Source organism: Argopecten irradians, chromosome 14, assembly GCF_041381155.1.
Source record: "Argopecten irradians isolate NY chromosome 14, Ai_NY, whole genome shotgun sequence".
Classification (NCBI taxonomy): domain Eukaryota; kingdom Metazoa; phylum Mollusca; class Bivalvia; order Pectinida; family Pectinidae; genus Argopecten; species Argopecten irradians.
Window position 1 is genome coordinate 34,006,633 of NC_091147.1, and position 18,331 is coordinate 34,024,963.

Below are 18,331 nucleotides of genomic sequence, written 5' to 3' on the forward strand. Positions count from 1 at the left end.
ATAGTGTTTTCAAGAAAGTTATCATTGTTAATACTTTTTATCAAACGGCACTAATGTTCAATAATCAGAACTATATCTTCTGTCATCCTGACTACTTTAGTTACCAAACTTGGCTTCCAATGCTGTTTTAAAGGACTAGGTATGGTAAGGGTCTTTTGTGGCCCCCAAATCCACTATTTTTCAAAGTCTGTCATTTTAAGATGTGAATCTTGCATTTCAAATATTAACTACATACCTGACATATTTGATAGTGATATAAGTTAATATAGCAGTTCTAGTTGCCATGGCAACCATTCTTTTTATACATAAATTATGCAAAATGTGAAAATGTCATCAAAATTGGCCTTTTTTATGCAGTTTTTCATCTGGTTAATATAGAGCGCATACTAGAACAAACTTTATATTTCCCAAAATAATGTATTCTTCGTGTCTGCTAATTCCCTTAAAATACTAAGTTTGTTCTAGGTCAAAATATATGCCAAAATTGATCAAATTTTCAAATTTGCATGATTTATGCAAAGTTACCATGGTTATATAGCAAAAACATACTTTCTGTCAACAAAAATATCATTAAGTTTTTATCAGGGGCATATTCAATATTTCAAATGCAGCAACTTAATTTCCAAATACTTAATTTGAATTTTGGTAGATTTAGGGGCCAAAAAGAGCCATTACCATACCTGTCCTTTGACGACGAACATACAAAAGTAAACAAATTATGTAAATATATTGATTGAACTGTGTTTTGATTGCGCTAACATGTTACATTAAATATATGTATGTATCCAATTGCGTTCATATACCATCTTTAATGCAATCAAAACAATGTTTAATGCATATATATTTTGCTGAATATATTGAATATGATATATTTACTTATTTTAAAAAGGTCAGTATTAACTTAAAATCTAAAAATGTTTACACCTTCAAAATTTTATTTTCAGGAATGCTATGGTGTCTTCGAAGAAGGCCTGATCCTAACCCCAAAAAAAGGATCGACACATCTGCTTGCTTTGATGAGGAAATCGTCGTATACTCACTGTAAAGTCTTACAGTGTCCTAGGTTTGAGCTTTTGCAGACCAAGGACATTGTAAGTTCTAGAAATGTTATTGAAAAGAGCACCTTCATGCATGACTGTGTTTTTTCTAAGTGTAGAATTGTTGAAAAGCTATGCATTGAAAGAGTTGAACATCAGAATATCAGCAGGGTTAAAAAAAACACTTAAGCATGCATTGTCAAGTCAAATGTACTTGTATAACTTTTTTGAATTATGAATTATTAGGTCATCTGACCCGTATGCTATCCTCTGTGCATAAACTTTTCATTTTTAGCCCACCATCAACAGATGGTGGGCTATTCAAATCGCTTTTTGTCCGTGGTCCGTCGTCTGTCCTTCCGTCCGTCCGTCCGTCCGTCCGTCCGTCCGTCCTTCCGTCCTTCCGTCCGTTAACAATTCTTGTTACCGCTATTTTTCAGAAAGTACTGAAAGGATGTTTCTCAAATTTTATATGTAGGTTCCCCTAGGGCCCTAGTTGTGCATATTGTATTTTGGGACCAATCGGTCAACAAGATGGCCGACAGGCCGCCATCTTGGATTTTGACAATTGAAGTTTGTTACCGCTATTTCTCAGAAAGTACTGAAGGGATCTGTCTCAAATTGCATGTGCAGGTTCCCCTAGGGGCCTAGTTGTGCATATTGCATTTTGGGACCGATCGATGAACAAGATGGCCGACAGGCCGCCATCTTGGATTTTGATAGTTAAAGTTTGTTACCGCTATTTCTCAGAATGTACTGAAGGGATCTTTCTCAAATTTCACATGTAAGTTCCCCTAGGGGCCTAGTTGTGCATATTGCATTTTGGTACCGATCGGTTAACAAGATGGCCGACAGGCCGCCATCTTGGATTTTGACAATTGAAGTTTGTTACCGCTATTTCTCAGAAAGTACTGAAGGGATCTGTCTCAAATTGCATGTGCAGGTTCCCCTAGGGGCCTAGTTGTGCATATTGCATTTTGGGACCGATTGATGAACAAGATGGCCGACAGGCCGCCATCTTGGATTTTGATAGTTAAAGTTTGTTACCACTATTTCTCAGAAAGTACTCAAGGGATCTATATCAAATTGCATTGTGCGGGTTCCCCTAGGGGCCTAGTTGTGCATATTGCATTTTCAGACCGATTGGTGAACAAGATGGCCGACAGGACGCCATCTTGGATTTTGATAGTTAAAGTTTGTTACGGCTATTTCTCAGAATGTACTAAAGGGATCTTTCTCAAATTTCACATGTAAGTTCCCCTAGGGGCCTTAGTTGTGCATATTGCATTTTGGTACCGATCGGTTAACAAGATGGCCGACAGGCCGCCATCTTGGATTTTGACAATTGAAGTTTGTTACCGCTATTTCTCAGAAAGTACTGAAGGGATCTGTCTCAAATTGCATGTGCAGGTTCCCCTAGGGGCCTAGTTGTGCATATTGCATTTTGGTACCGATCGGTGAACAAGATGGCCGAAAGGACGCCATCTTGGATTTTGATAATTGAAGTTTGTTACTGTTATATATCTCAGAAAGCAGTCAAAGGATCTTTCTGAAATTTCATGTGTAGTAATATGTAGTTAAAGCTTGAAAAGCAGAGAAAAGATCCCTCTTTCCTTTGTCAGACAAAGATCGTTCTTAGGTGGGCGCCAAGATCCCTCTGGGATCTCTTGTTTGAACTTCTTTTCAAGTTCTGAGAGTGCAATTTAGCTGAAACTAGCATAAAATGACCGTGACATGGTCCCCACCAAGTGTTGTTATTTTCCAGGTCGATCCGAAATCCAAGATGGCCGCCACAGGCGCCATCTTGAAAACTTATTTTGAACTGCTTTTCAAGTTCTACTTCTGCGATTTTGCTGAAACTTGAAGTTCTAGTATTCTACCAGTGCGATTTTGCTGAAACTTGCATGAAATGATCCGGACATGGTGCTGATAAAGTCTTGTTATTTTTCGAGTCAATCCAAAATCCAAGATGGCCACCACAGTCGCCATCTTGGAAACACGTTTTGAACTTCTTTTCAAGTCCTACTTGTGCGATTTTGTTGAAACTTGCATGAAATGATTCTTACATGGTCCTGACCACGTGTTGTTATATTTATGGGTTGTTCCAAAATCCAAGAAAGCACCAACTAATAAATTACTTGCTCTGTGAAACTATGTATTGGATAGCATATTCATATGGTATCTGTAGCATCATGATATGGTTGGGATTCAAAATTAAACAAATCGTTGGGTCAATTTTGCTAACTTTTCTAATTGTAAGAGTCTTTGTGATAATTGCTAAAACAGGTGAGCGATACAGGCCATCTGGGCCTCTTGTTAAAAGATGTGCTTCTAAATAAAATGGGATAAAAGTGGACTTTTCAATGTTATTTCCTCAACGTCCATCAAGCTTAAATCCTGTGTTAATGTTGACGATTTGTTATTCTCTGACTGTTTTGATTGCACTGTTGGAACCAGACAGGGATGTATGATAAGCCCACTTTTATTTACCATGTACTTGAATGAACTTATTGAGCAATTGCATTATACAGGCTGTGCCGGTGTCTATGTAAATGAGGTAGTTGATAATATTTCATCACAAATGTATTTATTATTTATAAATGTAACTGATGAACTTAAATATATGTATATTAAACATATATTATGTATTATTATCTTATCAAAATTGTGCACATGTACTTTGGGCCGGAACTGAAATGCTATACTGCCTATTGAATTGTAAACTCAGTGTATCAATTCTACATATGTATACATATTGCTGTATCCTATGATCAAAAATCCATATTATTAACTATTTAAATTTAAATCTTCAGTTATTAATTGTTTTAAATATTAAACACACTCATTTCTACTGTTACTGAGACCTGCTACCTTCCATTCAACTAGGGGTGACTGCCCCAGCATGCCCCCCCCCCCCCTCTTTTCTGGGCCCAGTTTCAGGAAAATTCCTGTACTTTAAATCCTCCACAGGAAAGCATTACAGAAGTTAAGGAAGGCTCTTTAACTACAGGTGCTTTCCTATGAAGAGTTTGAAGTTAAGGATTTCCTTAAAGTTAAGGAATGTTCATGAAACTGGGGCAGTTATCTATTCTGCATTTGCATATTACAGATATTTCTGCACTTGCAACTAGCTATTGATTGCGACGTCATGTGTTTGCGAGCGGTACGTCATAATTCTTTGGAGAAAACGATGAATTGTCCTCACAAAATAATGGCATCACAATGGATACCTACCCACAGGGGAGCTAACTCTGTAATATACAAAGACGGAATATGTACAGACACAAGCACTGTTTCCAATTATCTAAATCCCATCTGTCATATATGTATTCTCAAAAACAGTTATGAAGTGCTTGTGCTATTGGTTATCTAATTCTATTTTGTTATATAGAATTTAAAAATGTAAATCTTTTCATTCTGTTGCAATAAATATGTAATTGTTATTCACTGTAATTGGTATTTAATGAAATGTTTACTTATTTAATTTGTAATGTTGCAAATGTAATAAATGAGCAACTCAACAAGTTCTCTTTTCTTTCTTGTCAATATGTTGTATTACCAGAATCTCTAAGAACCACCTGTACTTTGATTTGAAAATAGATGTTATGGTCAGAGTTATCGTTCCTTATAATGCTATATGCGGAACTCTTTTTCCTTGTAAGGTAGATTGTGCTGTACATATAACCCAGAATTTAGCCAGCGGAGAGATGATGATGTTACAACTAAAACTAATAACAACTGGGCGGTAATTGATATATATATATAATTACTTTTTTGTAAGTGTTATGGTGCATATCGAGATCACGGTTATCTTTTTAGATTTGATGCCATATCTGAGTTATTATATGTTCGAACAGATTATGATACATGAACTTGATCAGTTGAGTAGGTCCTACTGTATGAATATGAACTAGACCTAGACATTTATATTCTAATCAGTTCAATAAGTCTAGTAAAATTTATTCATATATTTGTAGTTACAACAAATTAATCCTAGTTGGCATCTGTGTTAATTGGTAAACAAAATATTAATCTTAATTTTTATTTAATACACATGTATAATATTGTTAATAAATATAATTCCTAATATCTACTGTCAGCGAGCTACCTTGTCTCTCTTTTTTTGTGGAGGCAACTACACAATTCAAAAGTTATTAGATATATACTTTTATTCTAGGATTTATAAGTGAGATACGTCCTTGTTTTATTTAATATGAGATTTGAACAAGGTGTAGTGGATGATGTGACGGTCACGGTCATGGTCATCTTACTTCCTGGAATGCAGCTAAGGAATTCCATTTTCCGAAGTGGAAACAAATTCTTATCGTTTCCAGAATGGTTTTGTATGCAGGAAAGCTGGAGTACCCTGAGAAAAACCACTGACAAACAGTTCCTGGCAAATGCATTGATTATTTCGCAGATAGAAATTATACAAGTAATAGTATGATTGCTTTATATAGATGGAATATTTGATTTTTTTTAACATATATAGTGTAGCAGTTAAAATACATGTATACATAAACAGTATATTGTGTTTTATATCTGTTTGTAAACATACGTATGTTTTATGCATGTTCTCGCTGTCTGTTTTACGTATGTTGGCCAAAACGTACGTAAAACGTATGGTAATTACACCTGTTTTTTCAAACGTACGTAAAACGGACGTTGCGTTTTACGTCCGTTTATAAACATCCGTTTTACGCATGTTCTGTACGTCCGTTTTACGCATGTTGGTCAAAACGTACGTAAAACGCATGGAAAACATACGTTTAACGCATGTTTTTTCAAACGTACGTCCATCCAAGTTTTACACATGTTTGTTGATACATAGACAACTCCCTGAACTTTTCCAATCTTCTGACCCAAATCAGTGTTAAATACACAGTTCTGAAACACATAAAATTAATTCATTTTTTTCTGTTTGTTACATGCCAGATAAAGAATTGTCTATAAGATATAAAATCGAGACAGAACACAACAAACCCATTGAGTGGCCAAGAAACATGTTGCGGTAATCAGATATCTGGTGCGAAAATTTTGTACAGCCCTAAATAATACATTATTAAGTAGTTGAAAGAAACACATTAATCATGGTACATTTATTCTGGCGTCCTGAAATACATTCAAAAGGGAAGAAATGCACTTTTAAGTTTTTAAAATTTCTAAAATTTAAGAATACTTATGAATTCTACTTGTTCAAACAATCCATCTGGAGAGTGACCTAACAAGTGATTTACCAGGTATGTTTTAGTCCGAGACCGTTTTAAACTTACGCGATTGCCCTTCATCAGCCAGACCTCAGTGATGTACTTCTGATTATCGGCGATCGATACGCCATCACACACGCACAGGACACTCAGTAGGTCAAGGTAGCGGTAATTCTGAAAAAACACACACGCTCATAAAAATTCACATCAAATCACATTCAGGTACCAGCATTTCTGAATTTCTTAATTTTAACAGAGCAATATACTTAGTATTATAAATCGTAAAATATTTACTCTATAGCCATTTATTTTCTCCAAAAATTTCTTTCCAGATTTGAACCAGATATTAGTAAAATTTTATTTTATCGAATTAAAAGTTTGCTGTTTGGCTTCAAGGAGATACCTTAATTATCAACCAATTCTCAATATTTCACAGATCAAAATCTAGCGATCACAGTGATGACTTGTAAAATCTCAAAAATCTCATCCATGTAAAAATAAACGACTGTACAGTTCTTTTCAAAACTTCACCTGGTTTTACCAAAAAAAAAAAAAAGCAAACAAAAAATTTCTGTCTTTAAAACTCAGTAAACAAAATGAAACTTACTACAGAATTGCAAAGTCGAGTTTAGCTTGAGCATAATTTGGTGGAGCGTCGCTACTAAGTCTAGGTCCCACTACAAACATGTGATGACATACCTTGTCTCTACGAAGAAGCTCCACAAACTTGTCGATATGTTCGTGGGAGATCCTGTCCACGATCTTCCTGTTGTCTCTGATCAGTTCCATCACCATGTGAGCGGCGTTAAGTCCAATCTGGCCCTGTAAAAGTGGTGTATTATGCATTAAATATCTTTCAGTTGGCATTCATAGCCAATATGAATGCCAACTGGACAGCGGTCCATGTTGAATTCGCCTCTTTCAAACTGGCATTCATATTGGCTATGAATGCCTGAACTTAAAGACGTTCAATGCTTATATTTGCATTTGTTCAGTTTAATGATGAAATCCCAAGAGATTTTGACAAATATACATTAATGAATAAATAATTCATAATTGTTTAAGACAAAACAGCCATTTGAACAGCCATCTTCCGTGAGTGGATGGCAGTTCATAGACTAATGAATGCCAATTGTGCTCTGTAAGGTTACCATAAGCAATCCCCAGGCAGTACGCTGTCACGCCTATTGCTCATAAAAGCAAGTGTACCTATTCAACGTTGCGGTTCCTTGAATGACAGCTGGTGATACATTAATCAACATTTGTGCAAACCTGATATTGTAATAATGACTAAATCTTACCTCCTTGTACTCAAACTGTGAGAGGAAGAAGTCGATGTACTTTGCGATGTAGAGTTCATTCTTCCTACTGTCACCCATCAGGTAGGTGTAGAGAACGTCATAGGCCTCGACAAATATCCGTGTCAAGTGACTGTAAAATTACAACACATTCACCTATGTTAACTATTCACCGTAATTAGCACCCTTCCCCTTTTCTTGAGAAAGTTGAAGTTGTATGACTAGCGGAAAGCTAATCAGCTTACCGTATTCAACCCAATAAGCGCCCAGGGCGTTTAAAAAATGGAAAAGGTGCTAATAAGATTTAATTATTGCAAATCTATACAGTTATGTGTAGTTTTGGTCTTTCTTTATACGTGGGCAATTGAAATCGAGGCCTCAAAAAGGGGAGTGGCGTTTATAAGGACATAGGCGCTCATTGGGTCAAATACGGTAATTATTTTCCGTTTCGATTGAATGGTGGCTCAAAAAATATATTTTGAAGTAATTTTGAACTACACTTTCAAATATTTCATGACTGCCTTTCATCACAATGATCTTTTAAAATGAACAACACAAATCAAAATTTTTTAAGTACATATTTTGGAGGAATTCTTTCCAAACCGACTCCATAATAATTGTTTGTATGATATGAGTCAAAGAATTATTATCAATGGTTATTTTCCAGATAACACTGGATCCTTATAAACATATGTCTGTAGGATACAAATTACTAGTTATGGAAAAATATTGTGGACAAAATTGTCAAATTTTTTGACAATCTGCACCTTTGTCAAGGCATGAAAAGAACAAATAAAATTATATATTAAGGATGGTAACGAATATTCATAAAATCATAGACAATGAACACATATAGAACATACAGATAAACTATAGGGACAATGGCGATGTGTATTGTCTGGATGATCCCTTCGGTCAGTTGCTTTAATTAGTAATATACTTACATCTGATCGGGACTGCCTCTAAATGGTGTCTGCAACAACTGAACGAGCAGTTCGACAATCTACAAAACACAAAATACTATGTTTACAGGGGCAATACATCTAATTGTCGCCTCCGAGTCCAATAAGTTATTACGTTTAATTGCAGTGGTAAAACCTGCTAGACAAACCACATCTGTATCAACCTGTTTATAATCTGGTTACTTTTTTGTAGTGATAACTATTGCCTACAATTTTAACTTATTCTGAATTTTCATATTACTGAGTTATCTGCCCTTGCGGGTAGGTATTGATTCTGATGTCATGCATATGCGAGTGTAAGGTCGTGCTTTTCGGAGAAAGATGTGATTTGTGCTCACAAAATAATGATTCAAAAATCGATACCTATGTGCAAGGGAGCTAACTCTGGAATATGCAAAGACAGAATATATGCATTATTTCTATCAGGGAAAACATTATTGGGATAGTTGAACTCTTGCAGACTACAATGTTATTGCAATAGTATTGCGATAGTAAACTGCAATTCTGAGTTCTATAAATTCCAGTGGCCGCCATACCATACATATAGTGCTGTGCAAGGTCCTGTGAAAATTATTGGTTTCATAGTTTTGTGACCTACCCGAAGATTTCTCATAAGTTTCTGCCGTTTCTTGCTTGGCACACTGTTCACGATCATGTACTCCCTCATCTCAGACAGGGCCTGGAAAAACAAGTGAATAAGAGCAGATGTATAAATAAATTAACTTATTCACCCCTGAAAATGAATAATGACCTGTTCCATCCTTTGATTCAGAAGAGTTCAAGTGTCTTCAGGGGTAAATGAGTTCAATCATGTCCTACATCCATGTAAACATTGCCAGAATAGTGCACATTCAGAAGTAAGCATACATAAACAGTAAGGAAGGGGATATGTTTTGTTTAAAGTCTCAGAATTTCCATTCCATAAAGATTTCAGAAAGTTTACCAAAGTGTGATAAAAATGTCTGCTAATTTACTTACAGTCAAGGCATCATGGGCCATTTTAGCATTCAGCGTCGCACCACCGTTTTTCTGAAAAAGAAATAAATAAAAGTTGTGTCATTAATTATTTACTGGTTAGTACTATCCTGTAATTATCAATGTCTAATAGTTAGTCAGTTTTATTGTGAGGTGAATATTTTTTTTTAACTTTCTAATGTGAGCAAAATTAGGCATCGAAGACCGATTAACTTATTCTCCCCTGAAATTTCATAATGTATTGGTCTATTCTTTAATTTAGAAGAGCCCAAATGTGTCTTCAGGGGTGGATGAGTTAAATGACACAATACCTTTTATCATTGGTCCTTTCTTTACAAACAAAGATCATCTAATAATTGTACTCTATTCCCAATACTTATGCCCCCTTTCCCTATAAGTGCCCCTATCCTCTTCTGGAGAAGCTTAGAGGGGTTGAAATATAAACGCTCCTATCCAATGGTTACAAGATGTTTTACAATTTTGTGATGCTTTTAACACTGACAACGCATTCCATATTACATGAAGTCTACGGTATAAATTTACAAGTCATCAAAATCAAGGTCAAAGGTTAAACTTGGTAGTACTTCATCAAAGCAAGCTACAGGCCCAATATAAGTTATCTAGGCTTCGTATATTAATCATTGACAAGAGATTTCTTTAAAGATCTTAGCCTATTTGACCAGTGTGATCTTAAATGAAGGTCAAGGTCATTCAGTTGAGCAAACTTGATAGTCCATTATCCTTGCATGGTACAGTCCCAATATTAGGTCTCTAGGCATCCTGTATTTGTTATTGACAAGAGATCTTTTTAAAGATTATAGCCAGTATTTGACCAGTGTGACCTTGAATGAAGGTCAAGGTCATTAAGTTGAACAAACTTGATAGGCCATCATCTTAAGTGATCTTAAACAAATGTATGTTTTATTGATATAAAATAGAAAGTATAATATACATCTGAAAGTAAACCAAAGCAATGACAAGTTTTGTACTCTTGAGAAAATACACATCCTCCCCAAGCGTGACCAGTCAATTACCAGTACCATTAATATGTGACCAGTTGGTTATCAGTACCATCGCTCTGTGACCATGCGGTCAATTATCAGTACCATGGCTATATGTGACCAGTTAAGTATCAGTACCATCGCTATGTGACCTGTTGATTGTCAGTACCATGACTACGTGACAATACTTCCAACATCATCAATAGATAAAACATTAACAAGCAGCGGGACAAATGTCCCATTACAGACAATGCTTCCTGAGGAACAATGTATAACAGCGACATCAATTATTCAGAGACTTAATAGACAGTAGAAATAAAGACGGCTATTCATTTTTCTTTTAATATTTATGTATTTCTCTTCCACCGCAAATGTCCAAACAAACGACAAACCTTACTAATTGTGTTTGATCAAACACATCACATGGAATGACTCACCAAGCTTTTTATATATTATGACAGACATTTTTAACTCTAATTAAATGCAGCTAAATTCAGTAACACGTTATGTGTTTATAGTCCCCTTCCCATACATATTTCATTGCATTGGTAGACTCAGAAACATCTTTACAGGTTTCTGTATGAAGTGTACCTACATCTTTTACATGTTTCTGTATGAAGGGTAGTACCGTACTTAATATTTTTTACAAATTTCTGTATGAAGGGTACCTTTTACATGTTTCTTACCATACTTACATATTTTACATGTTTCTGTATGAAGGGTACCATACTTACATCATATTTTACATGTTTCTGTATGAAGGGTACCATACTTACATCTTTACAAGTTTCTGTATGAAGGGTACCATACTTACATCTTTACAAGTTTCTGTATGAAGGGTACCATACTTACATCTTTTACATGTTTCTGTATGAAGGGTACCATACTTACATCTTTTACATGTTTCTGTATGAAGGGTACCATACTTACATATTTTACAAGTTTCTGTATGAAGGGTCCATACTTACATCTTTTACATGTTTCTGTATGAAGGGTACCATACTTACATCTTTTACATGTTTCTGTATGAAGGGTACTTACATCTTTTACAAGTTTCTGTATGAAGGGTACCATACTTACTTTTTACAAGCGTATGAAACTACTTTTACAGTTTCTGTATGAAGGGTACCATTTTACATCTTTTACAAGTTTCTGTATGAAGGGTACTTACATCTTTTACAAGTTTCTGTATGAAGGGTACTTACATCTTTTACAAGTTTCTGTATGAAGGGTACATACTTACATATTTTACAAGTTTCTGTATGAAGGGTACCATACTTACATATTTTACAAGTTTCTGTATGAAGGGTCATACTTACATCTTTTACAAGTTTCTGTATGAAGGGGTACCATAGGTTCCTACTTACATCTTTTACAAATTTCTGTATGAAGGGTACCATACTTACATATTTTACAAGTTTCTGTATGAAGGGTTCCATACTTACATCTTTTACAAGTTTCTGTATGAAGGGTCCATACTTACATCTTTTACAAGTTTCTGTATGAAGGGTACTTACATCTTTTACAAGTTTCTGTATGAAGGGTACTTACATCTTTTACAAGTTTCTGTATGAAGGGTACTTACATCTTTTACAAGTTTCTGTATGAAGGGTACTTACATCTTTTACAAGTTTCTGTATGAAGGGTACCATACTTACATCTTTTACAAGTTTCTGTATGAAGGGTACCATACTTACATCTTTTACATGTTTCTGTATGAAGGGTACCATACTTACATCTTTTACATGTTTCTGTATGAAGGTTACTTACATCTTACATTTCTGTATGAAGGGACTTACTTACATCTTTTACATAGTTTCTGTATGAAGGGTCTACATACTTACATCTGTATGAAGGGTTTTACATACAGTTTCTGTATGAAGGGTTCCATACTTTATCTTTTACAGTTTCTTTTACTTACATAGTTTCTGTATGAAGGGTACTTACTTACATCTTTTACAAGTTTCTGTATGAAGGGCCATACTTACATCTTTTACAAGTTTCTGTATGAAGGGTACTTACATCTTTTACAAGTTTCTGTATGAAGGGTACTTACATCTTTTACAAGTTTCTGTATGAAGGGTACCATACTTACATCTTTTACAAGTTTCTGTATGAAGGGTACCATACTTACATCTTTTACAAGTTTCTGTATGAAGGGTACATACTTACATCTTTTACATGTTTCTGTATGAAGGGTACCATACTTACATCTTTTACAAGTTTCTGTTTCATATTTTGTTTCTGTATGAAGGGTACTTACATACTTACAATTTTTACAAGTTTCTGTATGAAGGGTACCATACTTACATCTTTTACAAGTTTCTGTATGAAGGGTACCATACTTACATCTTTTACAAGTTTCTGTATGAAGGGTACCATACTTACATCTTTTACAAGTTTCTGTATGAAGGGTACCAGTAATTTCAATTGTAAGAACTCTAAAATAAAACTTTCAAATTACTATATAAAAGAAAGATAATCATTAATTTTGGTTCTAGCTCATTATTAAATCACCAAGACCCAGTAATTTTTCTCAAAAGCCGTATAAATGTAATTATTCCATCAAGATATTATTGATTTTTTTTATCTTGTACCCTATTGTTTTTTCACACATTTATTTTTAATTTACATCTAATACAAATCACAATGAAATACTGCTTATAATTTTAAAACAAATCAATTTAAAACTTAGATTATCTTTCCTGTGTAAAAGGTGAAATGTTAGAATGAATTAATAAGTGAAGGGCAATACATTGACGATTCTGGACATTTAAAGCATGTTATCATTGTGACATATATATACACAAGGCTGTAGAAAAGATACTTGAATCAAATTAAGATATTTTCAACTGATACTTAAGATCACTTGTATGAAGATAAAGAGACTTGTATCTTTTACAAGTTACTTGTATCAGATTACTTATACTTGTATCAGTTTCAAAGAACTTGTATCATAGACACTTGTTTCAGATAAAGATACTTGTATCAGATTATTACAAGACACTTGTATCTGTATGAAGGGTATCATACTTACATTCTTTTACTGTATGAAGGGTACCCATTCTTATTAAAGTTTCTGTATTGAAAGACACATTGTATCATGTTTAAATATTAAAAGTTTCTGTATGAAGGTAAAGTACTTGTTCCATTACTTACTTTATCAATGTTTCTGTATGAAAGATACTTGTATCAGATAAAGACACTTGTTTTTATCTGTATGGAAGTTTAATTAAGATACAAGACTTTGTTCAATCACTTTTACAATAAAGATACTTTTACAAGTATCAGTACCATAATTTCACAATATGAAGACACTTGTGAATACCAGATACATACTCAGATAAGATACTTGTATCAGATAAAGACACTTGTATCAGATAAAGATACTTGTATCAGATCAGATAAGACACTTGTATCAGAGCACTTGTAAGATACTTGTATCAGATACAGATAAAGATACTTGTATCAGATAAAGATACTTGTATCAGATAAAGACACTTGTATCAGATAAAGACACTTGTATCAGATAAAGATACTTGTATCAGATAAAGACACTTGTATCAGATAAAGATACTTGTATCAGATAAAGATACTTGTATCAGATAAAGATACTTGTATCAGATAAAGACACTTGTATCAGATAAAGATACTTGTATCAGATTAAGACACTTGTATCAGATAAAGATACTTGTATCAGATAAGACACTTGTATCAGATAAAGATACTTGATCAGATAAAGAACTTGTATCAGATAAAGATACTTGTATCAGATAAAGACACTTGTATCAGATAAAGACACTTGTATCAGATAAAGATACTTGTATCAGATAAAGACACTTGTATCAGATAAAGATACTTGTATCAGATAAAGACACTTGTATCAGATAAAGATACTTGTATCAGATTAAAGACACTTGTATCAGATAAAGACACTTGTATCAGATTAAGACACTTGTATCAGATAAAGATACTTGTATCAGATAAAGATACTTGTATCAGATTAAGACACTTGTATCAGATTAAGACACTTGTATCAGATAAAGACACTTGTATCAGATAAAGATACTTGTATCATATTAAGACACTTGTATCAGATAAAGACACTTGTATCAGATAAGACACTTGTATCAGATAAAGATACTTGTATCAGATTAAAGACACTTGTATCAGATAAAGATACTTGTATCAGATTAAGACACTTGTATCAGATTAAAGATACTTGTATCTTGTATCAGATAAAGATACTTGTATCAGATAAAGACACTTGTATCAGATAAAGACACTTGTATCAGATAAAGATACTTGTATCAGATTAAAGACACTTGTATCAGATAAAGATACTTGTATCAGATAAAGACACTTGTATCAGATTAAGACACTTGTATCAGATAAAGATACTTGTATCAGATAAAGACACTTGTATCAGATAAAGACACTTGTATCAGATTAAGACACTTGTATCAGATAAGAATACTTGTATCAGATAAAGACACTTGTATCAGATTAAGATACTTGTATCAGATAAGACACTTGTATCAGATAAAGACACTTGTATCAGATAAAGACACTTGTATCAGATTAAGACACTTGTATCAGATTAAGACACTTGTATCAGATAAAGACACTTGTATCAGATTAAGACACTTGTTCAGATTAAGACACAGTGTGACAGTATCAAACAAGACACTTGCATAAGATTAAGACACAGTATCAGATAACAAGACACTTGCTAAGATGATCAGACACAGTGTGACAGTATGAAACAAGACACATGTGCTGATCAGACACAAGTGTGACAGTATTGAAACAAGACACATGCTGCTGATCAGACACAAGTGTGACAGTATTGAAACAAGACACATGCTGCTGATCAGACACAAGTGTGACAGTATAGAAACAAGACACATGCTGCTGATCAGACACAAGTGTGACAGTATTGAAACAAGACACATGCTGCTGATCAGACACAAGTGTGACAGTACTGAAACAAGACACATGCTGCTGATCAGACACAAGTGTGACAGTATTGAAACAAGACACATGCTGCTGATCAGACAGAAGTGTGACAGTATTGAAACAAGACACATGCTGCTGATCAGACACAAGTGTGACAGTATTGAAACAAGACACATGCTGCTGATCAGACACAAGTGCGACAGTATAGAAACAAGACACATGCTGCTGATCAGACACAAGTGTGACAGTATAGAAACAAGACACATGCTGCTGATCAGACACAAGTGTGACAGTATTGAAACAAGACACATGCTGCTGATCAGACACAAGTGTGACAGTATTGAAACAAGACACATGCTGCTGATCAGACACAAGTGTGACAGTATTGAAACAAGACACATGCTGCTGATCAGACAGAAGTGTGACAGTATGGAAACAAGACACATGCTGCTGATCAGACACAAGTGTGACAGTATTGAAACAAGACACATGCTGCTGATATCAAACTGACATGTCTTCATAATCAGAGAGGAGATAAATAGTAGACATATGATAGCATCCAGGAAAGAGGAAGGAATTATATACAGGCAGGAAAGAGGGAGGAATTACATACAGACAGGAAAGATATCCAACAAGACAGTTTGTAATGAAGAAAATAAATCATATGCAGATTCCCCTTGGTGCGTATTTAGGCCAAAAAAAAAAAATCTGCTTAGGGTTACCTGACAGACCCTAATTTTTTACCCTGACCCTAATTTTTCTTTTCCACTTTTCTATGACAAAAAAATTTAAAGTCGGGATTCCAGTCGATCTCAGACTCCAGTTCCAGCCATTATTTAAGAGTGAAAGAAACTACAATGGGACCAATACATAAACAGGACAACTGAATGGCAGCCATCTTGAACTTTGACTTAACAAGTTTGCTAAAGCTTTTTCTCAGAAAGCACTGAAGGGATCTCCCTAAAATTTCAAATGTAGATTCCCCTTGGTCCCTTCGAAATTTCAAGATGGCCAGCATGTAGCCATCTTGGAATCTGAAATCAAAGTTATTGTTATTTCTCACAAAATACTGTAGGCAAATTTTATCTGCAGGTTCTAAGAAAGTACCAAAGAGATTTTTTCTGAAACCTCATATCACTGTTTCTTAGAATATGAAAAAAAAGTTTTAATTAATATAAACTGGTGGTCTTTTAACACATGTTGTTGCCAAGGCATGGTTTGCTGTATATATAGTTATGAATATCAAAATCTTAAACTGATTAGATAAGAACATTTGTAGACTTTGTGTAGTTTTCTTGTGTGTATCAAATATTTCAATTGAAGATAAAAAGAAGAGAAAAGTGGAGAAGATCCCTCTTTCTTTTTACTGACATAAATCATTCAATGGTGTGCACCAAGATCCCTCTACGATCTCTAGGTTTTATTTTATAATATTACAGCAATTTAAAGACCTGCTTTTTTGTCACCTGAAGCAGAGTCTCAAGTGAATTATTCTAATCCCCTATCATCTGTCTTCATCCATGTGTCTTGTAAACAATATGCATTTTCAACTTCTTCTCCAAAACCACTGAACAAAATTCATTGAAATGAATGAATCCATGAATCATGCTTCATAACAAATAATATCTTCAATACAATGTACAGGTGATCCAGTGGTTCATACAAGAATCCAAGGAAACACATGATTAAAAAAATAAACAAAAAGTGTTTTCTATTAGTGCTCAAAGAACAGTCAGGTCTAATGTAATTTACCAATTCATTTAAAGATACCACATAGGCAGTTATTTTCGTAATATTTTAGGGATGATATTTTAGCAATATCGCAGGCTATTGCTTAAATCGACAAAAACAAATCTGCGAAATATTGAGAAATCGTTGAATCATGAATACCCTGAAATCCAAATTGCTACAATTCACAATTGCGAAAATCTTATTTTCTCGTTATTAGCTGAAATCGTGTTTTGACCCGCATCGACTAAACATAAACGACTAAATTGTATCTAATGGCACCAGGTAAAAAATTCAAGAAAACAAACAGAAATTAAGTGATAGGAAAAAACAAATGGAAAACCAGCAAATATCTGAAATGTATAATTATACTGCAATCCAAATAAGGAAAATATATTTGTCTTTGCAAATGTTCAGCCACAAAACCATCTCTAGACAAAAGGACTTCATAAATACTCTCATAATGCTTCTTTTTATTACAGAAGGATAAAAATTTGAAATCCATAAACAAATTTTCAATCAAAGCATATATGTTGCATTTTCCTACAAAATGACTTTTTTCAAATCATAGGTCTTATATTATAAGTATACTGTATCTGCTGCATTTTTATATATTTCAGAATTTTTTATTGCCCATCAAACACAAAAGATCCTATTGAAATATGATTTACAGAGTATTGATCTAGTCTCCATCTTAACACACACTTAAGCGTATCACATCATTTCCGATATTCTGTATTTGTATATTACAGAGTTTTCTAGCCTTAAAGGTAGGTATTGATTGTGATGTCATGTGTTTGCTAGTGTAACGTCATACCATTCTGAGAAAATCATACAATTTACCATTGATTTGTCCCACCTTCCAGTGATTATGACGTCACGAAACTCACGTCAAATGATGTTGTACATATATATATAATCACCAGATGGTGGGCACAGTAAATTGTACTTTACCCGTTTTGGGATCTTGAAACCCCCATATTAATACTTACCCGAAAGGGAGCTAACTCTGTAATATGCAAACACAGAATATGTTGCATGCCTCTAATCTCTAAAAGGGTTGATGAAGTAAAATAAAATACTGCCTTTATTTATCTATAATTAAAGCAGCAAAGACAGTGATTTGACAACCAAGACAGTTTGTAATGAAGAAAATAAATCATA

General features: G+C 34.2%; 2 protein-coding genes across 2 annotated transcripts in view; both read right to left on the reverse strand.

Moving 5' to 3' along the window:
- LOC138307426 (inositol 1,4,5-trisphosphate-gated calcium channel ITPR3-like) overlaps positions 1-18,331 on the reverse strand; it is a 200,257-nt gene that overhangs the window by 128,059 nt on the left and 53,867 nt on the right.
- On the reverse strand, positions 5,134-11,554 carry LOC138308058 (inositol 1,4,5-trisphosphate-gated calcium channel ITPR2-like). The gene is made up of 9 exons (XM_069249008.1): positions 11,522-11,554; positions 9,483-9,533; positions 9,103-9,183; positions 8,487-8,545; positions 7,546-7,675; positions 6,944-7,066; positions 6,311-6,418; positions 5,832-5,924; positions 5,134-5,172 (listed from the first exon to the last, which is right to left on the reverse strand). The coding sequence occupies exons 1-9, from the start codon at positions 11,552-11,554 to the stop codon at positions 5,134-5,136; spliced, it is 717 nt and encodes a 238-aa protein (XP_069105109.1).

What these genes read in the sequence shown, in the direction of transcription:
- LOC138308058 (XM_069249008.1), bottom strand. Translation starts at nt 11,554, where the DNA reads ATGGTACCCTTCATACAGAAACTTGTAAAAGAT. An exon ending in TGGCCCATGATGCCTTGACT is followed by an intron (nt 9,184 to 9,482) that starts GTAAGTAAATTA and finishes TTGTTTTTCCAG; the next exon opens with GCCCTGTCTGAGATGAGGGA. An exon ending in TGTGTAAAACTTGGATGGAC is followed by an intron (nt 5,173 to 5,831) that starts GTACGTTTGAAA and finishes TGAATTGTGTAG; the next exon opens with TTGCCTCCACAAAAAAAGAG.